Raw genomic sequence first — 24,478 nt, 5'->3', positions numbered from 1 at the left:
GTCGGAAATATGTACATGGTTTCTAAATATAACTAACTTAGAAAAGAGCGAAACCATTTTAATATTAAGCCATACCAAAATTATAAATATTTCATTTTGACGTCCTTACTTTGCGGTACGAATAAGTTTTCCTAATAATTTCGTTAAATATTAATTACTTATCGATGTTTTGGAAAAATCACAAACATCGACTTTTTTCAAGGAATCATCGATGTTTTTCCAAGCGCAAAGTAGGAGAAAAGTTTATAAATTGTAATTATAAATTAATTTTCCATATTTTCTAATTCAATTAAAAAAAGCATATCAAATTTAATGTGACTAGCGTCGTGGAAGACATGGATAAATATCTGAAAAGTAAGTTTTTAACTCCCGAAAATATATAAATATAAGAATCTATAAATTTAAATAAATCTCAATTTTTTTTGTTTATATTTAAAATATCGATGTTTTTCGCCAAAAACATAAAAAAAACATCGATCTTCGCCAACGTCGGGGAAATAGCTACAATCTAGCTACATCTGCCCAATTCCTGCCGCCCTGGTAGCTATCGATAGTCGCGTGAGCGGCACGCAGCGTTGCTGGCGCCGATAACATATGCTGCCGTTATCGTTTCGTTTTTGACAGCTGCACGAGCTGCGCGCTGCATGTGTATGTGTGTGTGCGAAAATATTAATTGATACGTTAACGCTGCGATGCAGTGCCGTGTGAAATACTTCAAAACTGTTCGTTTTTAAATTCTCAAAATTTAACACATGTGACATCATTAGTTTTTTGGTTTTTTTCGGCATAACGTTGCTCCGTTGCTTGAGCCTACAAAAAAAAGAAATAAAAAATTAACCGAAGCGAAGCGACGGAAGAGTACATCGAAGACAAACGAAAAACGCACACACCCATGCAAATGCCATAAGTTCGAGTGTATTTGTAGTTATTGTATTGCTGGAAAGAAAGCAGGCTAGCACACGCATACGGCGAAAAATACGCAAAGAATCTTCACTATTTGCCAAATTTTCAGTACGCAACGTTACATCTTTGTTACATCGCCGATTTGATTGTCAATTGCCGTAAAATCAGCGTTTGTGCGTGAGAACAACCTTGCCCGCCCACGGAAATATCCTCCGCAAAGCGCCACCCACTCTTCTTATTTTTTTGTTGTTTTTTTTTTTTGTTTGTTGTATTCCAATACGGCAAAATCGGAGAGCGAGCGGTCGAACAAGCAAGGTAAGCTTCATACATACATATTTAGATCCCAAATGTACATAGGCGGATGTACATATGTATGTACGCAAAATAAGTGCATGCCCCTGCGTGTGCGGAGCAAACGAAGAAGAAGACGCTGAAGCGGCGACGCATTTAAAGATGATTCCGCCGCTGCTGCTTCTTCTTCTTCCTACTCAGCCGCAACAAATTGCATAAAACAAAATATATAGACTTGTATATATCCATATGCAATTTGGTACATGCATCCAGTCATTTTACAATACATATACATATATATATATATATATTTATATATATGTATGTATGTACATGTGCGCCGATAGCGTGCGTATGTTTTACCATCTTGTGCGTACATCATTGTAATTGAACATTTGCTTACGACAGGACTTTCTATACAGTGGGCGAATTCGAAGCTAGAAAAGCAAAGAAGAAGCCGCATAGCGGCAGCAGTCGTCCAGTTAAAAGCAGCATCCAGTGAGTAGCGACAATCCTACAGAGAAATCCGATCCTCCGCGGAGGTGCCGCCAATTTTAGCACTATTCAAGTGCCGACTAAAATGGAAATTGAAACAGATCAGTCTATTGAAGCGATGGACACCCAGGACACCCAAGAGGTCGAGATCCTCACCAGTGACCTACAACAGACACAGCAGCAGCGAAATTCACCGCCTCAATTGCCGAAATTCAAGAATCTTATCCAGCCACAATTGCATGCCGTTGGTGCAGTGACCCAGTTGCCCAGCGAGAACGGCAATATGCCGCCACAACAACTATTGGCCGATAGCAGCTCCACTTCATTCGGCGATGGCGAGGCCATGGGCATTGACGATGAGTCCAAGGAGGATCAGTTCCGTTCGGAGACGACATTCTCCTTTACCGTCGAGAATGTGGTACAATTGAAATCGCAGAGACTATCGCCGCCAGTTTATGTCCGCATGCTGCCATGGCGGATCATGGTCATACCCAATGATCGAGCGCTCGGCTTCTTTCTGCAGTGCAACGGGGAGAATGATTCGCCCACCTGGTCGTGCAATGCCATTGCCGAGCTGCGTTTGAAGTGCCACAAGCCGGATGCACAGCCATTCACACGTGCCCGGATTAAGCATTTGTTCTACTCCAAGGAGAATGACTATGGCTACTCGAATTTTATCACCTGGCAGGAGCTGAAGGATTCCGAAAAGAGCTATGTGCACAATAATAGCATTACCCTGGAGGTTCACGTCGTTGCGGATGCACCGCATGGCGTTCTGTGGGACTCCAAGAAGCACACAGGCTATGTTGGCCTTAAAAATCAGGGCGCCACTTGCTATATGAACTCGCTGCTGCAGACATTGTACTTCACCAATTCGCTAAGACTGTCTGTGTATCGCATACCCACGGAGGCTGACGATAGTTCCAAATCCGTTGGATTATCGCTGCAGCGTGTGTTCCATGAATTGCAGTTTGGTGACCGTCCCGTTGGCACCAAAAAGTTAACCAAATCCTTTGGCTGGGAGACGCTCGATTCGTTTATGCAGCACGATGTCCAGGAGTTTCTGCGCGTGCTGCTCGACAAGCTCGAGTCGAAGATGAAGGGCACCATCCTGGAGGGCACCATACCGGGTCTGTTTGAGGGCAAAATGTCGTCGTACATTAAGTGCAAGAACGTCGATTACAATAGCACACGCTACGAGACGTTCTACGACATTCAGCTGAACATCAAGGATAAGAAGAACATCTACGAATCCTTTCAGGATTACGTAGCCCCCGAAACGCTGGAGGGTGACAACAAATACGATGCTGGTGTGCATGGCTTGCAGGTGAGTCTCGGAATTCGAATAGAATTAAATAAAAAATCAATAGCCACCAAAATCGGTAACTATTTGCCCGTTTATTCATGATAGTAATTGATATATATTATCTTGTGAATTTAGGAAGCCAGCAAGGGCGTCATCTTCACTTCATTCCCACCCGTTTTGCATCTGCACCTGATGCGCTTCCAGTACGATCCCGTCACGGATAGCTCGATCAAGTACAACGATCGTTTCGAGTTCTACGAACACATCAATCTGGATCGCTATCTGGCCGAGAGTGAGAATACCTTGGCGGACTACGTTCTACACGCCGTGCTGGTGCATTCGGGCGATAACCATGGCGGGCACTATGTGGTCTTCATTAATCCAAAGGCTGACGGACGTTGGTTTAAGTTCGACGACGATGTGGTCTCCAGTTGCCGCAAACAGGAGGCGATCGAACAGAACTACGGCGGCATGGACGATGAGATCTCGTTTCATGCCAAGTGCAGCAATGCCTATATGCTGGTCTACATCCGACAGTCGGAGTTGGATCGCGTCCTTGGCGACATAACGGAAAGCGAGATATCAAGCGATCTGGTGGAGCGGCTCGATCTGGAGAAACGAATCGAAATGGCGCGACGCAAAGAGCGCGGCGAGGCCAACACATATGTGTCCGTGCACGTAATCCTCGAGGAGAACTTCGAGGAACAGCACAAGCGTCGTCTCTTCGATCTGGAGAAGGTCCATCCGCGCGTCTTCCGCATCAAACAAAATCAGACTGTCGACGAGCTGGTGGACTTGTTTGTCAGGGGTTTCGGAGTGTCGCGCCAACGTATGCGCATGTGGAACTTGTGCACCGCCCAGACGCAAAAGTTTTCGCATTTCGATTTCGTGGCGGAGGGATCACGCACCATCGAGCAGATATCAACGTCACAGAAACCGTGGGTCATCTGGCTGCAGCTGGCCTGGACGGATGTACCTGGTCCCCTGCCGCCCTTTAATCCCAAGACCGAATCCCTGCTGTTCCTCAAATACTATGATCCGCGCAATAAGCGGCTAAATTATATTGGATGTACCCAACAGCCGCACACCCGCCGACTCATTGATCTGGTGCCGGATGTTAATAGCAAACTGGGCTTCGAACCGGACACCGAGCTGACCATCTACGATGAGTATGCCGACAAGAAGCTGGTCAATCTGAATGAGCCCATCGAGAGTGCGCTGTTCATACCGCAGGATCATCTGCAAGGCCACATTTTAATCTTCGAGCGCGAAAACGTTGACGCCAAACTCGACCTGCCCACGGTAGGGGATTACTTCCTGGATCTAGTCTACCGCATCGAGATCATCTTCAGCGACAAATGCAATCCCAATGAACCGGACTTTACGCTGGAGCTGTCCAATCGCTATAATTACGATCAGCTCGCCAATGCGGTGGCCGAGCGCTTGAATACCGATCCACAGAAGCTGCAGTTCTTCATGTGCATCAACAACTACAAGGAGACGGCGGGCAATGCTGTACCCTACACATTTAAGGTAAATATAAATATGCAATTAATGCTTTTTCCATTAAAGTTTACTATTTATTGAAGGGCACCATCAAGGATCTGGTTTCTTACACCAAACAGAGCTCAACCAAGCGTATCTTCTATCAACGACTATCGCTTAGCATCCACGAGCTGGATAATAAGAAGCAGTTCAAGTGCGTCTGGGTGAGCAGTGATCTTAAGGACGAAAAGGAGCTGGTACTTTACCCCAATAAGAACGATACGGTGAAAGGATTGCTGGAGGAGGCGGCAAAGAAAATCTCGTTTGCGGAGAACAGCCGTCGCAAATTGCGCCTGTTGAAGATTAGCAATCATAAGATTGTGGCGGTATGCAAGGACGATATACCGCTGGATACGCTGCTAAAGTCCAACGAGTCAATAACGACCGCACAGGGCGCTCAAAAGACTTTTCGCATCGAGGAGGTGCCGGCGGAGGATATGCAACTGGCGGAGAATGAGTTCCTCATACCAGTGGCCCATTTCAGCAAAGAGCTGTACAACTCATTCGGCATACCCTTCCTAACCAAGGCGCGCCAAGGTGAGCCATACGGTGCACTTAAGCAGCGCATCCAGCGTCGTCTGAATGTGCAGGACAAGGAGTGGGAAAACTACAAATTCTGCGTAATCTCTATGGGTCACAATGCGGATGTTAATGACAATACGCCCGTTGATCTGGAGGTTTATCGCTCGTGGACCAGCGGCCAGTTGCCCTTCTTTGGCTTGGATCACATCAACAAGTCGCGTAAGCGCAGTTCGCTTAACTTCTCCGAGAAGGCCATCAAGATATATAACTAGGGCGGTGACACGAACCGGAGAAGAGGAGAAGAATTCACGCTCTAAACTGGATGATGGCGGAGCGGAGCAAGTTTGCGTGCGGAGCGGGATTAAAAGGATGGATTGCGGGCAAGGGATTATGGCCGCACGTGTTTATTGTTTTTCAAAATTCAAAAACAAAGAGCATATTTCTTGGAAACGATTCATACACACCACGGCACACACACACACACACACACATACACACACATGCGCGGAACTTACCCTTTTTACTTTTATACATATATATTGTTTGTAGTCTAACAGCTAAGTAATATTTAGGTATTTATTAGTCCCCGCCGACGACGGCAGTGTTTGGAGATCCACTGGCCACGCCATGCCGCGCAAACTTGCTCCCTTCATTCTTCTTACTTTGTTTTACCGCTCTTCCTTTCCTCTTACTCTCGTTTCCGTTTCCGTTTCGTCCGCCGAACAATCCTGACCAGAGTATCAGCTTTCGCATCGAGTCCAGTACCTCGAACTCCCGTTGACGCTGACTCATTGCTTGAACTAAAGTAACTTCAATTTAGGCTTAGGCTTCTACTACATAATATTCTTCTATGCTACATAATATTCTTAATCGATAATTGTTTAATCGCAGGCAGAAGTAGAAGTGAACTCGCCGCGAAGCGAATCGTTTCCTTTTGTCCAAGTGTAAATAAGCGTTCGTTGCTAGTTGTCCAATAAAATTATAAGCAAAAAGAAAGAAAGAAAGAAAGAAACAAAAGTAAAAGCAAAAGCAAGATTATGTAAAGAAAGAAAGAAAAAGTGAAGGAGGGTCGAGCAAAGAAAAGGAAATGAGAAACCTTAAACCTAATAGAAGGGCATAGAAAGAAAGAACATAAACTAAATAAAAGCAACCAACAAGAGGAGCATTATATATAGATTATAGGTAAACGAGAGAGGAAGAGCTGTAAACAAATAAACGCAACTATGTAACAAGTTTAACTTTAAACGAAACATACGATTAACAAAACAAAAAGAGTCACCAAACGAGACGCAAGATAAACTTGAAGACGATGGCGGTGGATATATATATATATATGCATATATTCGAGCAGCAAATCGAAAGAGATGGCAAAGGCGTATGTATGGGAGATGAAAAATATAAGATTTGTTTCAAACAATTATTTGTGATTTTTAAACATGAAATGATAAAAATGTATGCAAAGGACTAGACAACATAAAATTAATTAATAAATTACAATAATACACAGTTTAGTGCTTTTTCTTTGTTAACTATATAGCGAAGGAATCGAGATCCGCGTCCGCGCCCACATCCGTTTCCGTTTCGAAAAACCGAATCAAATGAGAAGAGAGCCAACAAGAAATCATATTTTATTAATCTACTACCGCTATATGCTATTATTATTTATGCAGCAAATAATTCAATTTATTTATGTGTACAAAATAAACGGAACAAAAAAAAACCCAATAAAAATACCAAGAATTCAACTGACAACTCTTTCATTTCCATCTCCATCGACTTACCTGCGCATTTGGATGCAGGATTCTTGACCAGAAACTAGCTTACTCAAAGATTCGAGCGCATTTAAAGTTGTTTTTAATGAAATCGTTTGGAAAATCGTATTCTATTATGGATAGGCTTACAAACTAGGAGTCTAGAATTTGCGGCGCTTCAGTAGATCCGGTCGCCAGTTAATCGGATGCGACTCCTCGCTGGCCTCGTCATCCTCCTTGTACACTTTGATTGTCTTGTCCGCCTCGGCGGTGATTAGCCTGCTGCCCGATTGATCGAAGCACATGGCGAATATGCCCGCCTCGCTGTCCATGGAGCCCGGTTGGACGGGCGCTTGGAACCGCTGGAAATTGTAGCCGGTACGCCAGTCCCAAAAGAACATCGTGCCGTTGTCGCCGCCCGAAACGAGCACGCCCTCACTATTCGCCGCCATGCAATTGACAATGGACGTGTGGCCGGAGATGTTCTGCACAAACTTGCCCTCCGGACAGCGCCACTGCTTGATGTTATCCGGCGAGGCGGAGGCGAACATGTACAGCGATGGATGGAGGACTATGCTGCGCACGGACTTCTTGTGATTGGTTAGCGTGCAGACGCTCTTGCCGGCGGCCAAATCCCACAGACGCACCGTGGAATCGTGGGAGCCGGTGATGATCTGCGGATTGGTGGCCTGCGCCACCACACTGGCCACCGTGTTCGTATGGCCCGTCAGTGTGTGCACATTCGCCTTGGTCCGCATGTCCCAGATGCGGGCAGTGGAATCGCGACCGGAGGTGGCCAGCACATCGATGGTGGGATGCAGGGCCAGCGAGTAAACAGCCGATAAGTGACCGTGATAATGCCGTATGACTTTGTTGTACTCCAGATCCCAGCACTTGACCTGCCGATCCTCGCCGCAGCTAAACAGATACGGATGCTTCGTGCTGACGGCCACACCGCGCACAGTGCTCACATGACCGGTGAGCGAGAGCTTCAGTTTGCCGCTGGCCAGGTCCCAGATCTTGATCACACGATCGCCAGCGCCGGTGGCGAACCACTCGTTGCCCGGCTCCACGGCGATGCATCGCACCCAGCCCAAATGGCCGGAGATGACGCGCGACAGTTTCCAGGGTGCGTGCCACTTGGGCTTGGGTATGCTGGGCGCCTTCTTCGGTATCAATTGCAGATGGCTGGCGATGGCGCCATTGGCGCTCATATCTGCATTGCTGTTCGCCAGGGAGGCGCGCACCAGGGATGTGTGTGTGCCGGTAACCAGTGGCGCTGTCTTCTCCGCTGGCCTGGCGCCCGCATTGTACTTAACCAGACTGCCGGCACCGCTGGCCGCATCCGTTGCACTGCCATCGGTGATGGCCAGCGTCTTGTCGCCCGGCGTTTGGGCTCCTGATGCCTTCCTGGCCTCGCCGATCTTCGCCACCTTGTCCAGCACAAGGCCATAGCCATCCTTCGCCTTGATGGAACGTCGCAACTTCTCTCTGTTTAACGAAAAACACAAATTAACAATGCGTAAGTTGCAAACTACAGGTATACTCACAAACGTTCGTCGATTTCGGGCAGATTTCCCTGGTTGGAGACGAACAGATCGTGGGTGCGCTTCAGGGAGCGGAATATCAGCGTGTGCACGCTGTGCTTCTGCACGTCTTCCATGGCCATTGTCTGTTATTTATTGCTTATTCGCTAAATTTGTTAAAAACGCGGCGCGGCTCTTGCAGCTGACCACCACAAGCCATACATAACAATCGGGCTATCGGTTATCGGACAGTGATGTCTGCTAGCTTGTTTATAGCCAAATGTTAATGCTACATGGGCATCCATTTTTAAAAGAAGTTTTATTAAAATTTTAAATGTATTTAAATGCAAATATCTAATATCTAATTGAAATTGTGTAATTGAATTATCTAATAATTAGAAAAAAATGATTTAACTTTTCACAACCTTAAGTCGAGATGAGAAATTGTGGGTCCTGAATTCAAAGTACCATAAAAGCCACAAAAACTGATAGTTTTTTCAGAATCGTTTTTCGAATACCCATCAAAGTGTTAACTTTATGCGCCCACCCGAGAGATTAAAAAACCAATACGTTGTTCTTTTTTGAAGCACATTTCTGTTTTTTTGTTTTGTTTTGTTTGTGTTTTTTTTCTGCTTATTATTAGTTTGCGGGAACCGGCGATCCAGATGCAAGAGATGAGGACGTGGGAGACACCGATGGTGACGAGGTGCTGGCCGCAGCTCCGCTTTCCGGGACGGGCGATGGCCTCGTGTTGAAGAACTGTTTGATCTGCAGATAAAAGATGGAGTAAAGATTAACCTATGAACTTAAAAACACCGACCACACCAGCCACAATTCTGTCATAAAGCATTATTTTTTTTTACCGCAACTTTGCGCATTTGTATGTTTATATCAGAATGATAAAATGCTTAATACTGTTTCTAATCAAACCCTAAACCACATTGGGAAGTACTTGAAATATTTAGGACTATCTTGACATATGAATAACCTATAAACATTAGCGAATCTAGAATGTTCTGAACATTAATTCAACTAAATCGTTGTTTGAGCCATTGCGTTGGGTTTAAGTTACAATGGTTTGCTAGTCTGATTAAAGATTTAACGAACTTCATTTCGGATTTATGACAGTTTGCTTGAAGGTGCTGCGGTTGGGCAATTGCTTACGATGCGCTTGATGTAGTTGCATGAAGTTTCGTTGTTCGAGCTGGACACCACGTTGTCCACTCGGTACGGCGGCGAGATGGTGACTTCATTTAGGATCTGTATGTTAAGTCCTTGCCAGGAGACTTCATTGTACTACAAAATAGTAAAAGAAATAGCAATGGTTAATGATGATAGGGCATCGTGCAAGAGGTCATTACCCCGTATTGTTTGGCTATCGCTCTATAGAGTTCCTGCGCCTCTGGACTGACATCAGCATTCTTAGACTTCAAGTAGTCCTGTCTTCGCTCAACTGTTTTCCTCAGACGCATTTTGACCTGTATAAGCAATATATATATATATATATATATATTTATGTAAGTGGTCAGAGCTGGCATGCTTACCTGTTCCAGATTAAGCTTTTGCGGATCATCAAAGTTGCCGTTGCACTCCTTGATCACCTGCACGTTGCTGCAGAGCGAGAGGTTCATCGCGTAGATATCACTCAGCTCCTCCGTGGACTTGGATCGGCATTCTATGCGGTTGGAAAGGGAAGAGAAGAGCAGGAACGGGGGGCAAAGATATACGATGTACGGAGAACCAAATTGTCAAGCAGTAAACAATGGGTTTGATAAGAGATAGGTGATATGTGAATGCTATCAGTTAAGATGAGTGTGAATTAGAATTATATACGAATCTAAAGGACAGTGTGACTTTTTGTCCAGACAGCTCAAGAGATCCCTGTGGACAGCCGGAGAAAGTGCTCGCTTTCACCCGGCGGGCAAGTTGTGTGTGTGTGTGGGTATGCATTTCGGGGATTTCGTTGCAAAAGGATACTCAGGATAAGCATCTTTGTGTTGTGATCGAAGGCCAGCACCTCGCCCTCCACCTCCTCGTTGAAACAGGTCGTACAGACGACTGTGGATCCGATGCTGAAGCAGTCGTTCACTGCATTCACTGCGCTCGCAGCGGCAGCGGCCATTTTTAATTGCTGGTTGAGATTGGCCAACTGGAAAAGTGCACCCACAAGCTATGTGGATAGGGGATTCGAATCTAGATCTAAATGTCGATACTGGTTTGTTGGCACGCCGTTGCTTGAACAACGTTTCACAAACAGCGATGGTGATGATGTTGATGATTTTGCGGCAGCAGCAGCTGTTTTGGATGCTTGAATTCCTGGAATTCTCGAAAGGATTTAACTAGCTCTCTCGCTCGCTCTCACTCTCGCCGTCTGTCTGTCTCGTTCTCTCGTGCCGTGCAGCTCACTCGCTTTCACTTGAACCGCTCTAATGGAAATGTCGCTTCCTGGCGATCTGGTCGAGATCCTGCTCCTGCTTCCACTGCCCCTGATCGTCGCGTGAATTGGCCAAAAACTCGCTGGTTACTCGCTCGACTAGCTATCGGCTATCTATTTTGGCGGCAATTGCGGTTCGGTAATTGAAAAGTTGGAAAAGTACGCGAAAAATTTATTGGTCAACACACGAAACAACAGCCAAAAGGGGGCAGCAGAAAACGCAGTGTTGCACATGCCGCGCAGCGATAGGTTCGATAGTCATCGATTACGGAAGTCTGGCAACGTTGCTGCAAACAAATCAAGTGCAATAATAATTTATTGATATTTATTTATATGTGAGTTCGAAAATGAAGACAGATTTTTAAGCTATAAGTGTGAAAATCCAAAGTTGATTGCATACTGAAAAGACAAAAGTAGATAATATTGACTTGTCTAAATGTTGTTGCAATTGAATGTTTCCTTATAAATCGTGCAGATCCTAATCGTTTTACCCCTAATCTCTTGATTAAGTTAAAGGTATTTGCTTAGAGCGGTTTTTCCACTAATAAATTGAAATATTTGGAAAACTTTTATTAAATACTTGTTGTGGCTACCGATAGCATATCGGCGCAACGTTATTTGGTTAAATTCCCGCTCCAGCTAGAGCTGAAAGTATAGGCAAATCCGAATGGGTTTCTCAATTTTTATATATTTAGCGCTATAACTTAATTCTGAGAAAGTAACACATATATTATTGTGCACATCCAATTCCTTGCAAAAATAGAAGTATGCCAGCATTGTTCGTTTTAAGGGAAGCCCTGCGGTTACTTATTTTAAGTCTTCATAAACCATAACCATCGATAGCAAATAAAAAAAAAGAATCGATAGTGTCTCAGAAAGGTACGAATTTCATGCCTCGATTGTAACATCGATAGTTTCACAGCTCCACTTGTGAGCCCAGCTCTAAAACCAAAAAAATTCCCAAGCCATAGTTTGCTTGGGAATTAAGTAAACAAATGGGCGAACCAAGGAGCCAACCACCCGTGGAGCGTCCACCGACCGCGGAAACCTTTCTGCCCCTCAGCCGCGTGCGAACGATCATGAAGAGCTCCATGGACACGGGCTTGATCACCAACGAGGTGCTCTTCCTGATGACCAAGTGCACGGAGCTATTCGTTCGCCATTTGGCGGGCGCGGCATACACGGAGGAATTCGGCCAGCGACCGGGCGAAGCGCTCAAGTACGAGCATCTCTCCCAGGTGGTCAATAAGAACAAGAATCTGGAGTTTCTGCTGCAGATCGTGCCGCAAAAGATCCGTGTACACCAGTTCCAGGAGATGCTGCGGCTAAATCGCTCCGCCGGCAGCGACGACGACGATGACGACGACGATGATGACGATGAAGAAGAGTCCGAATCGGAATCGGAGTCTGATGAATAGACGGTCATGCAGATGTTTATCTACACCGAAATTGAGTGGATGATCTCCATTCACCAAAACATCGACTGATTTTTTACGCCACCTTGCTATCTTTAATTTTAGACTAGACGATAAGTATAAAATTGTTTATAGAACCACTGATTAATAAAGAAGCATAAGAGCACTGCGTCCTCCAAATGACCATAAGATCCGCGGATGATTACCGTGTGTCTGCGGCTGATAAGATTGTTGTTTGAAATCAGAGTAAAGTAGAGCATAGTCAACCTCTTTGTGAGTTTACATGATGATCCTGGATATTCCCAGGAGAGAATGTGATCCTTAAGCTGACCTTGAACTAGAACTGCAAAAAAGGATAACCTAACTAGCATGCAAAACATTGATAGACGCGATTTAAAACGTTAAAGAGCATAACATATAATTGCACTTGGATTCGATTGGTACATTTTACTGCGGCTAAGGATAGATAGAGATTGCAGCTCCTAGACCTTCAGGTTGACGCCGGGATAGCCGGTGGCGTTCAGTCCGGTCACCTTGTAGGTGGTGCCAGCTGGAGCGGGCTGATCGAACTTGGCGGCAGTGGTCACGTACAGGATGTCCAAGTTGGGGCCACCGAAGGCGGCGGAGGTAATCTGTTTGGTTGGGAACTTGATCTCAAGCAGAATCTTGCCAGTGCTGCAATGAAGTACGACATTTAACACTCGATCACGAATGTTAGAGTGAACTACTCACTTGGGATTAACCTTGTAGATGGTGGCGCCATTGAAGGTGGCCACATACAGGTTGCCCTCGGTATCGATGGTCAGGCCATCGGGCAGCAGATGATCCTTGGGACTATTCTTGCGCAGATTGAATATAACCTTGGGATTGCTAGCCACGCCGGTCTCGAAATCATAGTCATACGACTTCACCTCGTAGTCGGTGGTATCGATGTAGTAGAACTTCTTGGCCTTCTCGTCCCATGCCAGTCCATTGGAGATGCCCACATCGCCCTTGATCACCGACACCTGGCCACCGGCCTCCCAGCGGTACAGCTCGCCGTGACGGAACTCGAACTCATCGCCAATGTAGCGCATGGTGCCGCCAAAGAAGCGACCACGGGGATCAACCTTGGCGTCGTTCAAACGATTCTTCTCCATCAGTGGCTGCACCTCGAACAGTGTGCGCACCACCTTGGCGCTGGGCGAGACGCCATCCCAGTTGACGATCACCACGCGTCGACCGCAGCCGACGGCGAATTCCTGCGGACGTCCCTCCACCGGCAGCACGAATCCGGCCAAGGTTTCGCCCTCGATCTTTGTCTTGTAGACCTTGTTCTGCGCATAGTCGTAGCGGAGCAGGCTGCCTGCCTCCAAATCCACGTAGTACAGGCTCTGCCTGGCCACATCCCAATGGGGACCCTCGCCCAGGCCGGCGTAGGAATCGGGCAATGGTTCCACCTTGTACGACATCTGTTGGCGAAATTGGGAACAACCGATTTGCGATTAGTGCATCTAATTGATTTTATATGGATTTATAGTGGATATAAAGTGGCATTTGGAATGCATTATAGCACTTCATGGTTATCATTATCATGGTTGCCATTTTAATTAGATTTTAAATTGAATTAAACAATTAAGAAGTACAGAGAATTCGAATTTAGATGTAGGATTAAATCAGAAAATTACGCACAAAAGCGAAAAACTAATAATTCAAACTGTCAACATTGCGATAAAATAGAATTATCAGGATAATTTATATGCGAGCAATGAGCAATTAAATTAATCATTTAATTTAATTTAAATATTCATTTAAATATGCGATTTTTTGTAGAGTTTCAAACACTTGACTTTCGTAACACTTTTTTTCTTCAATTTCTTTAGTTGGTCCTACTTATAGACGCAGTACCGTTAGGCCGAAAAGGCACACTGCAATCACGGGAATCAGTAACATCATCTTGCGCTCGTTGGCTCCGAATCCAAACTGAGCCCAAAGCCATCGCTCGGAGTTGCTTTTATTACCTCCAGACCAGGGGCTTGACATTACTGGCTGAGAATCGGCGGCATCGTCATCATCGCAAGCGGAACACAATGCGAGATTATTTATTTACTTCCATTTCCATGTTTTAAGTTCAATTTTTCCAAAGGCCGACGGTGGAGCACAATGGAGTTTTTTTTTTTCGATTGTAACATATGCCACTTTCCGGTTTTATATTTTTAATCAATTTAGTAAAAAGTATTTCCAATTTAAATACATACAATTAACATGTTTTTTTCTGTATGCAAAGCTACAATTTTTCGTTAGCTTTATCGAGCAATGGTTCCACTGTGCGTTGCAGCTGTGCTCTTGTGACGTCATGCCCTTCACTTACACTCACATACTCAACAAAAGCAAAAGCAACAACAACAACAACAACAGATGCTGCGATTAACTTTTAAGTTTGATTGCGCCTGGCATTTAGCGATTTTTAATTGACTTTTGTTGTCATTCGGCTGCTGTTATTGAATTGGTCAAGTGGAGACCTTAAAGAGATGCTCACTGGCAGGCACTTCTGTTATCGGACACATGTAGAGGGCACAGTGGGGCAAGAGCGTTCGAAAATGCCAAATTCACAAGTAGCTGCTCAGATGTGTGGAGCATGTGAAAATAATTGAGTACTTAATCCGTGCTGAAGTCTCTCATTTCGAAATTTTTTTAATACAAAAAAAAAAAAAAAATTTAAAAAAAAAGGGAAAAAGTTTTTGAATAGCACATTTAATAGAAGGAAAATATTCGAGCTATATTTTTTACCAAATTTAAATTTAATTTGTGCAAGCTCATAAATTTCTATTTAATTTTAATAATGCTTCCGTTTTTTCGAAAAAGTCTTCAGTATAAACTATGCCTTCTTTTTCGCATCACTTTAACACACTTGAAAAAAAAAAACGGGGAACGCTTGCAGGAGAGCACCTACCTTGGAGATAGCTTAAGCTTGAGCTGAGAGATGGGGAATCGAGAATAGAGAATCGAGAATCCTTGGACACGGCTCCGTTGAGTAGCGCGTTCAAACTGAATGCCACCCGATCCGGCCCAATTCTTATATACCCCAGCTGGCACGGGCGTGACACACAATCTCGCCAAAACCTCCTCCACCTCCACCTCCTCTACTCCGCCTCCACCTTCACCTCCTCCTCCTTCGCCCACTGATAAGCGGAGAATTGGAGGGCTGGATAGCCCGGCCTGATAACAGAGCAACAGAAGTCGCCAACGGGCAAATTAACCCGATGGCAAATTGCAAAAAAAAAAATATTCCAAAACAGATTGCGAAAGTGCAGCATTACAGTTTTGAAAAGCGTAATGAGAAGTTTTCGAGTTTAAGCAGCTCAAAGTTTGAACACTTTTTGAACAGAAAACAGAAACTGAAGCCTAAATGTTAGGAAATGATTTTCAGAATAATTAGGCTCCCTAAATTTATAAAAGTATCTTAGTAATAATGAAAAATGAAATTTTCAAACCAAATTTAACCTGTGTGTTTTTAAGTGCAACATTAAGATTAAACTAACTAATCAACTTCAATTTTCAGCTGGCTAAACTTAACTTTTCACCTGACTTTAACTAATCATAAAACTGAAACTTAAGCTGAGCAGATTTAGTAAAAGTTATGGGGTTAATTTCTACAATAATAAATGCACAGGAGTGGGCGAGTGGCGATAAATTTAAATTTAAATTTTAAACTTGAAACTTTCTCAATGTTTCTCATTTCTTGAGCGCATTTCTATGCTTCCGCTGGACGAGAGATAAGTTGCAGCTCGGCGGCGATAAATCGCATCTGAGCCACTGTGCCAAAGTGCCAAAGGATGGATCTCCAAGTACATGGTGCATGCGGTGGCATGGCGCGGCATCTAGTGGTCCATGGTATCAGCTGCCCAAGTGACCTCCACAGTGCCAAGTTATTTATGGCGCATCTCCCGCTGCCCTTTGCACCCAGACCATGGTATGGGTATGGTATGGTTTGGAATTGGGCATGGGCATGGGCATGGTACTGGGAACCATGACTGGACAGAATCCAAATTCAAGTCCGAATCTGAACGGTCCAAGAGATGGATTGCTTATCGGCAGACGGTTGGCATACAGGTTTGCCCCCTGACTGGTGTTTTTCTATTTTCAGCGGTACTTTATTTACCGAATTGTTATTTAATTAATTGCTGTAAGATTTATGGGCATTATTGATAAGGAAAGCGCGACCTTTTACCAACCAAATTCGCTAGGGTCGTGAGCAATAAATCTAAATAAATCGTAATCCAAATGCTAAGCACTTGAATGTTCATTTTGTTTGTAATTTTAAAACAGCTGTTGGAAGCTAATTATTACTTTTCGTTGTGTTGGACTGTTGCTAGAGGTATGATTTTAAATGGGAATATAGATTATTTAGCTTCTATTGATAATATGTATCTAAAGAAGTTATTTTAAATGGTTCTGTTCTTTATATTACAATCCCAAGCCAAAAAACGCCTTCAAACCGCACGAAAAACGCGCCGAACGCGTAAAGTCGCGTCCAAAACGCGTCTGAATAAAATATATTTTACCGTTTCGCTTTGGTTCATTTTTGCGCGATTTTTGTGCGATTTTGGGGCGTTTTGCTTTTGGATAAGTCTGAACTTAACTTTAAAGCATAAAAAATACGATATATGTTATAAATGTTATATATGTTATGTTATATGTTTGCTTATATTTATATACGTAAATAGATTTTTGGATTGAAAACATATTGTTGCCGAACTACCGTTACATTCAAAAAGATTGGCAACGCAATGTAAGAAGTAAACAGCGCTTGGTGAAACGGTTTTTTGTTGTTGTTTTCATCGATAATGTTATTGCCCCCTGTTCTATGTCAAGGTTATAATAATTGTGCAAATTAGACAGATTTGCAGCGTCTGTGCATCACCTTGCAACCTGTGGTTACTTACTGAAGATAAGCAATTAGCAAATCACAATTAACTACGGTTAAATTAAGCAAGATAATTACTAAACAAAACGGTAAAAGAAAAGATAAAAGATAGAACAACAAAAACGCTCTATGGGGTCAGCTGGTGCCTTAAAGGGCTGCCACCTTCTACACTCATTGGAGTTGCCAGCTGTCTGGCAACGCGCATACGCTGACACTCGATAACAAGGGGCACACATTTTAAATTAAAACGCGCGAAATTCGGCTTGGTATATTGAACGTAAGGCGGTCGAGTTTTTTCAAAATTTTAGTATATTCGATTATTTTGGCCTATCGACGGCAGTATGACCACTAGAAAACAGCAGAGAACAGCTGTTTTTTGAAATGAAAAGGATATGGATATTTCCATTTGAACTGCAATGGTGCGGCAATGGGGTTGAGAACAATGTAAATCTAGGTGCTAGCGATGTACATTAGGATAGGATTGAATAGTTTGATATCCGTGGTGATTGTCATCCTGGTGGCAGTCTATATCTACCGGTATCCGGACGGAAATGGTGGGTACAACGACCAGGAAGCAGCTCCTTGCCCACAATTAATTCACATTTCTGTTCTAGCTGGCAAAAAGAAGGCGTCCAGGAGACCGCCAAATCCGGAGGATCCACTGCCGCCCTCCAATTCGCCGCTCCATCGATTCTCCCGGGCGGCCATTTGCTCCGACAGCGATGTGTGCAGCCAATTGGCCAAAAAAGTCCTGGAGAATGGAGGAAGTGCTGTGGATGGCGCCTTGGCTGCTCTCATTTGCAACGGACTCATCGGGATGCAGAGCATGGGCATCGGTGGCGGCATGGTGATGAATGTTTATGTGGCCAAGGAGAACAAATCCTACAGCATTCTGGCCAGGGAAATGGCGCCGCTGGCATTGCGTGCGGATAACTTCTCGTCATTTCGCGATGAGCAGGATTTCAAGAGATCCGGATGGTCCATTGCCGTGCCAGCTGAATTGGCCGGTTATGCGGTGGCCCACCAGAGATTCGGGCGGCTAAAGTGGAAGGATTTGGTGCTGCCAACTTTGGAATTGTGTCGTCGTGGCTATCGATTGTATAAGCACCAGTATGATGCGCTCATACTCAATCAGGACATGATCAGGGCCGATTCCGGCCTACGCCGGATGTTCATCGATCCCGACACCGGGCGCTTCTGGCCATTGGGTCATCTCATTCGCCCTGCGGCTCAATTGTGCAACACCTACGATCGGTTGGCCAACGAGGGACCACTCAGTTTCTACCGCGGATCTATCGCCGATGATCTGCTGGCCGACTTGAAGGACGCGGGCAGTGCAATAACTAAGGAAGACCTCAACCAAGCGCACGCCAAATTGAGTAGCGCCATTGTGATGCCACTGGATGAGTATGATCTCCATTTGACTCCTCCACCTGGAAGTGGTCACGTTCTCGGCTTCATAATGAACATACTAAAGGAGTTCCGGGCGGAATTCTCAAGAGCCGGAACTATGAGCCCACGTCAAATCCATTTGATGGTCGAGGCAATGAAGTTTGGATTCGTCAAGCGATGGCAACTGGATGAATCCGCGAGCGAAGAGGTGAGCATATTTCCATCTCTTTCGAATTCGTGTGAAATTGATTAATAATATACCCTTTATATTCGTTGATTTATCCTACAGCTTTTGTCGAATTTGACCAGTCATGAATTGGCAAAATCCGTGGCCAGGCAAATTAACCACACACACACCTTTAACCGACCAGAGTTCTATGGAGCTTCACCTGGAATTCAAATACGTGATGAGCACGGCACAGCGCACACTTCAGTGCTCCATGGAAACGATGCAGTTTCAGTGACAAGCTCCATCAATTTCTAGTAATTATATATTAAGAATCTTATTTATATATATTCCTATATATATATATATATCCCATTTCATTTTGCAGTTTTGGCAGTGGACGAACTGGCAGGCGCACAGGTGTCATCTTTAACAATGCCATGTCGGATTTCTCCATCGAACAGCTCAAGAACTACTTCGATCTGCCCTTCGTGCCTGGCACGAATGGTGTAGCTCCTGCCGCCCGTCCCATGTCCTCCATGTGTCCAGTGATTGTCACGGAACGCGCCACTGGCAACGTTCGCTTGGTTGTGGGTGCCGCTGGCGGTACCAAAATAATCTCTGCCCTCTCTCCCCTCCTCGTGCGCATCCTGTGGCAGGAGGCAAGCATCAAGGCCGCCATCGATGCCAGCCGCATCCATCATCAAATGCTGCCCAATGTTCTGCTCTACGAGTATGGACTACGGCAGAGCTATGTGGATAGCTTGGCGGAGAGGGGACATCGATGCGAGCGTTATGAGAACCGCGGTTCCGTCATCTGTGGAATCGCTCAAGCTAACGACACCATCTGGGTGAACTCGGATTTTCGGAAGCCAGGTGGAGTTAGTGGATTTTAAAAAAGTCGAATTCTTTTCACAAACTATACCAAACATATAGTATTTACACAAAGTATTAATTATGTTTTCCAGCAGAAACTTATTCAAACACGTTAATTGCTCAAATATGAATGAATTAACAAATTATTTTTCAATAAGTTAGTATTTAGTTTTTTTTTAGATGCTATCGCACGAAAGCAAACAGTATTTGTTTTTAAACGTTGTGTTACTTTAATGGTACTTAGATATAAAAAATAATTTATTTGTAATTTGTATCAGTTGCTAAAAATAATTTAAGTAGTATGTTGAATTTAAGTTACAATATATCCCTACACAGACGTGTAAAAGTGTTCTCGCTTGCGGTGGCAACAAATAAATAACGTTATGTATAAGAATGTTGCAACAATGCCCAAAGTGTTGAGCGCCATGGAGAAGGCGAGCAGATACTTCCATTCGATCCGAAGCTCGGCACAACCATCGTTTCTAGAAATGAGAATATTCTCAATGCCAATGTTTAAGTATAACTGCAGTTCGAAACTTACTGTGACGCCTCCTCCTGACCAACTGCAAATGCCATTGGAGCCTCGGAGGAGTAGTTGGCCACCACCTCACCTGCCGCCAAGCAGGTGCAATTGTGATAGCTAAGCAATGAGCTCGATGTTGGTCCACATTCTCCGTCTGCGGATGAGATGAGCTCCGCGAACTCAATTGCCGCACAGACGAGGGCCAAGCAGCAGAAGATCAACGCCAGGCCAGTGAACACATACGACTCGGCCAGCAGGACCTTGTAGCAACTATTGGTCTGCGGTCTGTGCTCCGTGATCTTGTGATCCCTTCGCAGCAGTATGAGCCCCGCAATGCTGGCCAATAGCAGCTGAGCGAGAGGTAAGTTCATTCTTATTATACATACTAATCCAACCATTCCACACATTCATCTTACCGACAATCCACTCAGATACGGATTGATCAATATGGACGCATTGGGGGCTAGGATTAGTATCCAAACGGCAAGACCCACGATGAACAGGCCCACAGCTAATTGCATAACCAGAAGCTGGCGAGATATATTCAGATTCCTGGTGGCCTGGAGACCTGTACATATAGCCAAACTTTGAGTAATTGAAATCGAAATGTGTTTGTTCTTTGCCAAATCAACAATGACTGTGTGACACCCACACACTCCATCATATAGCTTCGCTAGACAGCTGGTGTACTTACTGTCGTGGTTTTTGTGATTGACAACGATCATGCGGCTGTGCCTGAGGCTGTTGCGAGTTGGCGTATGTCGTCCGGCGATCTTCATGCCCTTCATGTTCTGCGGCACTGTGGTGCTCATGTAGACGGCCTTTTTTGGGATAAGAGTTGGACATTTGATTTGGACTTTGCGATTGCTTAGATGGCGTCAATTACCTGCGATGCCTGCGGTGCTTCCATGTCGCTGAGTGGAATCTGTTCGTAGGTGGTCGCATAGCGCAGTGCCCTACTATGATCGCTAACTGGAGCCGTCGGCTGTGCTGGTTGCGCTGGAGGATCGGGAGCAGCCACTGCCGGCAGTTCGTCGCGTTGCGGAACATTTTGATATCTTGGCTCCGGTTTGGCAATCGTCGTCACTGCTGCACTCTTACTGGCCATGGGTGACTCATAGTTGTTGATGCCGAAGAACTTGGACTTGGCATCGTTCAGAGCCGCCTTCACAGCGGCTATGCTATGGCTGGTGTGGCTGCCATTGAGCTCCACTTCGACTTCCGTTTCCGGTTCGCCAGCCATTCCGGCCGTCAGCTGCCTGGACTGAGAGACGCCCAAGTTGTCGTAGGTGCTCACGGGACGCACTTGCTGCACTGGCATGACTTCCCAATCGCCTGGCTAGATGGACATTCCGGAACTAGGAGATAACCAGGCGGAAGCAGCGCTCCAAGTGCTACGAGCATAGTACTCTCGGCTGCATTCGCTGCAAGAAAAATGTTTGTTTAGTTAACAAAACTGCAGCTACATATATGAAATATGAGTTCTTAAATAATCAAGTAATGCTTCAAGGTTTGTTGTTTTCAATAACAATTCCCACGCCTCTGGATATGCAACTATTTTCGTAAGTAAATATGAGATCCTAAATGTTTATATTTTGAGATTGCAATCTTATCAATATATTATTATTTAGTTTTTGTTATATTTTAGCTGTTTTTGAAACAATTTCTAGTTCTATTAATTCAAAGCACCGGTGCGTTAAGATTAGTCATTTTTTTCCGGTTTCATAGATTTTTCCGGTTTTTAAATGGGTCGTTGGCATCCCATTGATGATGCTCCCAATCGGCGAGAGGGAGATGCAGACATCGAGAGCGTGACAGAGAGAGAGAGAGGGAGAGAGAGGAATGATAGTTATTCACAAATTCCAGAGAACGACGATATTGGTATTTGCTGGTTTCGTTACTTGGCCAGGTTGTTGGAACTCTCAAAATTTCTGGGTTCTACAGTTACGGATCGCTGAACCGGAGTTCGTTTAATGGGAAAATACGAAGATATTTCTGCCGCTGTACAATCGATATATAAACCTCTGATTGCCAAACTCCACTACTTTCGATCTATTTAGGGACACACACATATACACACAAGCACACACATAACACACATCGAAATCAACAAAAAACATTTTTGATCGTCGGTTGGGCGGGCCAGACTAAAAAACTTTACAACTTTATAAAGAGCAAACTTGTCGTACCAACAGAAAAACGAAAATCCGATTCGGAATCGTTGCGATGGAGAACAGCGAAGGCGGGGAAAGCAGCGTTCACAAAAAAAAAAAGAAAAACTGAACTAAAAACGAACTGAAATCAAAACAAAATCGAACTGAAGCTGAACTAAAAAAATAATAAAAAATAAAAATATAAGCGGATTGGACGGATCGTGAGTGCAACTGTACGCACCAAGAGGCGAAAACAAACTAAAAATAATTCTCATCGAGCGCTTTAAAGCGAGCCATTTCCACTTATGCTCTCACATCTATGCATGTATGTGTGTACACATATGGCTACACCTCAAATACCTGAACGCACAGGTACTGCCCAACACCTCGCTCTCACTCTCTCCTACTCTCTCTCCCACTCTCTCTCGGAGAGGTAGCGAAACCCAAGCTGAGATCGCTAGAGAGAGAGAGAGTTGGGAAAAGTGCGGTCTTGTAGAAGGCATTTTAGCCAAGGTTAAAACTATTGCCCACTTTCAGTGTGTGGAAAAGCAACAGATGCTTTTCCACATTTTCGGTTTGCTGCGGAATGTGGATGGGGTAGAGCTGATCCCAGAAGAAACTAATAAATATTTAAATATATGTGAAAATATTTAATGAGTATATCTTACATCTGAGGTTTGAATATTTGGAGAATCATTTGAAGGTGGAATTTAGTGTTAATATGAATATGTATCTCCCTTTAAAATTGGAAAATATAAAAATTTTCTGCAATTATGGTCTTGTGTTATTTTATAACGCTCATGAAATTATCATGAAATTATCGCCTAATTGCGTTTTTTATCACACCATTTACATTGATAATGAACTGAAAACTTTTGAACCCATATATTTAAACATTGAGAAAATTGGCTTGTTATAAAATGTATAGCATTTCATAAGATATATGAATATAATATAATTATAGTATCTATTAGTTTATAGAACAAGCCTAAGATGTCCAGGTTTTGCCAACATTTAAATTTGTATAATATTTTACCATAGATAGATCATAAGTATTTCGTTAGTTCTGTGTTCGAAATGTAACTTGTAGATAAATTTCACCTAACACTAATTTGCCATTTAACTGGATTTGCGTATATATTAGCCGATATTCGCAAGCTTGATTATACTAAGCTTTCGGTTTGGACGGTTCAGCAATAAAAAGCTCTTATTCAAGTTGGCAAGACGTTAAGACGTTGATTAAAATGGTTAGTACGGTAGGTTTTGTTGGCCACTCTTTTGTTTAGCCCTCGATTTCAAGACCGCTGAATTGCTTTGTAGTTGTCTTTGCATTTAGCAGTTAATCTAGTTATATCATTACATAAAAATGTTAAATAATATATGCCAACTGAAGCATTGCAATGCTGCTGGCTCAAAAGACCATAAACTGACGTCAGATGGGTGAAAAAAAAATAGGGGGACTGTTTTCACGTCGAAGATGACGACAAAGCCTGGTCAACGGACCAATGCAACTTTGCGAAATGTTGCGGAATAATGATAATAAATTGTTAATCATGCGCAATGTTGGATTGAGAATGAATCGAAAATGTTACGTTGACAGATATGCGATTTCAAAAATTCCGCTTCCCACAAAAAGCTGAGAAATTTGACTTCCCTTTTCCGCTAGCTGAACTATAATCGCCAGTTTCGTTTATAGATTTTTCTTTATAGTTTCAGAGCTTCGTTTTTTGTTGCCAAAATAGCACTTTGTCATTGCGGTATATTGAACCTGGAATTAGGACAACTATAGAAATAAAATCCGAAAGTCCGTTCGTCACCTTTTTAACTTGTACAATTTGCCACAGTTTGCGACTTAGAACGTTGGGCATTGCCAATTATCGGTATTAAAACAGAATACGGCTACTATTATGATCCAGTTTTAGTACGGGTTTTAAGTCGCACTTCTTTCATTAACGTGTACTCGGCTTGGGTTACTTTGCTGGGAATCAACTAGCCAGCGAAGTTTTGAAAACGTGGAAGCCGAAGTTTGTATACCCTTTTCCCAAAAATTATAACTACTGGAGCTAAGATTTTCAGTTAAGATAATTCTTTTCTTGTGATAGAATATTAAATTGTGTTTAAAAATAACCATTTTATGGAGCTTTCGAGTTAGTAAACTTATAATTAAACTTATGATTAGGCCAACATTTCTAAGAACAAAAAGGGACACAAGATTAATTAGCAAAACTTGTTTGATGCCAAAAGAAAGACTGTTTCTGATTTTGGTCACGCGCC

General features: G+C 43.9%; 7 protein-coding genes across 14 annotated transcripts; 3 read left to right on the top strand and 4 right to left on the bottom strand.

Moving 5' to 3' along the window:
• The first annotated feature begins 609 nt into the window (after positions 1–609).
• Usp7 (Ubiquitin-specific protease 7) lies at positions 610–6,805 on the top strand. Of its 2 annotated transcripts, none has more exons than NM_132551.3 (4): positions 610–1,218; positions 1,603–3,016; positions 3,131–4,528; positions 4,585–6,805. In NM_132551.3, exons 2-4 carry the CDS (start codon positions 1,775–1,777, stop codon positions 5,332–5,334), a joined length of 3,390 nt encoding a protein of 1,129 aa, NP_572779.2. In that variant the 5' UTR covers positions 610–1,218; positions 1,603–1,774; the 3' UTR covers positions 5,335–6,805. The 2 variants fall into 2 exon arrangements, with proteins under 2 accessions (NP_572779.2, NP_001285149.1); NM_001298220.1 differs by having other exon boundaries at positions 4,597–6,055.
• A 90-nt stretch (positions 6,806–6,895) lies between these two features.
• Tango4 (Transport and Golgi organization 4) lies at positions 6,896–8,574 on the bottom strand. The gene is made up of 2 exons (NM_132550.3): positions 8,364–8,574; positions 6,896–8,304 (listed from the first exon to the last, which is right to left on the bottom strand). The coding sequence occupies exons 1-2, from the start codon at positions 8,480–8,482 to the stop codon at positions 6,975–6,977; spliced, it is 1,449 nt and encodes a 482-aa protein (NP_572778.1). The 5' UTR covers positions 8,483–8,574; the 3' UTR covers positions 6,896–6,974.
• Positions 8,575–8,922: 348 nt separating this feature from the next.
• On the bottom strand, positions 8,923–11,002 carry Lsm12a (LSM12 homolog a). Its single transcript, NM_132549.3, has 5 exons — positions 10,317–11,002; positions 9,884–10,014; positions 9,701–9,817; positions 9,504–9,635; positions 8,923–9,107 (listed from the first exon to the last, which is right to left on the bottom strand). Exons 1-5 carry the CDS (start codon positions 10,459–10,461, stop codon positions 8,979–8,981), a joined length of 654 nt encoding a protein of 217 aa, NP_572777.2. The 5' UTR covers positions 10,462–11,002; the 3' UTR covers positions 8,923–8,978.
• A 678-nt stretch (positions 11,003–11,680) lies between these two features.
• On the top strand, positions 11,681–12,417 carry Chrac-16 (Chromatin accessibility complex 16kD protein). Of its 2 annotated transcripts, none has more exons than NM_001298219.1 (1): positions 11,681–12,417. In NM_001298219.1, the coding sequence occupies exon 1, from the start codon at positions 11,769–11,771 to the stop codon at positions 12,189–12,191; it is 423 nt and encodes a 140-aa protein (NP_001285148.1). In that variant the 5' UTR covers positions 11,681–11,768; the 3' UTR covers positions 12,192–12,417. The 2 variants fall into 2 exon arrangements, with proteins under 2 accessions (NP_001285148.1, NP_572776.1); NM_132548.3 differs by having other exon boundaries at positions 11,681–12,365.
• On the bottom strand, positions 12,267–17,265 carry regucalcin. Of its 4 annotated transcripts, none has more exons than NM_167315.2 (3): positions 14,018–14,159; positions 12,921–13,639; positions 12,267–12,863 (listed from the first exon to the last, which is right to left on the bottom strand). In NM_167315.2, exons 2-3 carry the CDS (start codon positions 13,637–13,639, stop codon positions 12,671–12,673), a joined length of 912 nt encoding a protein of 303 aa, NP_727587.1. In that variant the 5' UTR covers positions 14,018–14,159; the 3' UTR covers positions 12,267–12,670. The 4 variants fall into 4 exon arrangements, with proteins under 4 accessions (NP_727587.1, NP_727586.1, NP_572775.1 ...); NM_167314.2 differs by lacking the exon at positions 14,018–14,159 and adding an exon at positions 17,114–17,265 and having other exon boundaries at positions 12,584–12,863; NM_132547.3 differs by lacking the exon at positions 14,018–14,159 and adding an exon at positions 15,121–15,218 and having other exon boundaries at positions 12,584–12,863.
• A 165-nt stretch (positions 17,266–17,430) lies between these two features.
• CG1492 (uncharacterized protein) lies at positions 17,431–19,931 on the top strand. Of its 2 annotated transcripts, none has more exons than NM_001316624.1 (4): positions 17,431–17,648; positions 17,709–18,694; positions 18,776–18,969; positions 19,041–19,931. In NM_001316624.1, the coding sequence occupies exons 1-4, from the start codon at positions 17,558–17,560 to the stop codon at positions 19,546–19,548; spliced, it is 1,779 nt and encodes a 592-aa protein (NP_001303553.1). In that variant the 5' UTR covers positions 17,431–17,557; the 3' UTR covers positions 19,549–19,931. The 2 variants fall into 2 exon arrangements, with proteins under 2 accessions (NP_001303553.1, NP_572774.1); NM_132546.3 differs by having other exon boundaries at positions 19,041–19,642.
• Positions 19,738–22,466, bottom strand: CG1806 (uncharacterized protein). 2 transcript variants are annotated; one of them, NM_001298218.1, is made up of 7 exons: positions 22,446–22,466; positions 22,241–22,379; positions 20,938–21,475; positions 20,746–20,872; positions 20,468–20,619; positions 20,070–20,401; positions 19,738–20,010 (listed from the first exon to the last, which is right to left on the bottom strand). In NM_001298218.1, the coding sequence occupies exons 3-7, from the start codon at positions 21,370–21,372 to the stop codon at positions 19,857–19,859; spliced, it is 1,200 nt and encodes a 399-aa protein (NP_001285147.1). In that variant the 5' UTR covers positions 21,373–21,475; positions 22,241–22,379; positions 22,446–22,466; the 3' UTR covers positions 19,738–19,856. The 2 variants fall into 2 exon arrangements, with proteins under 2 accessions (NP_001285147.1, NP_572773.1); NM_132545.3 differs by having other exon boundaries at positions 22,241–22,466.
• Positions 22,467–24,478: the final 2,012 nt, after the last annotated feature.

This window comes from Drosophila melanogaster, chromosome X, assembly GCF_000001215.4.
Source record: "Drosophila melanogaster chromosome X".
NCBI lineage: Eukaryota > Metazoa > Arthropoda > Insecta > Diptera > Drosophilidae > Drosophila > Drosophila melanogaster.
The sequence above is the reverse complement of the archived record's forward strand: the minus strand, read 5'-3'. Positions and strand labels throughout refer to the sequence as shown.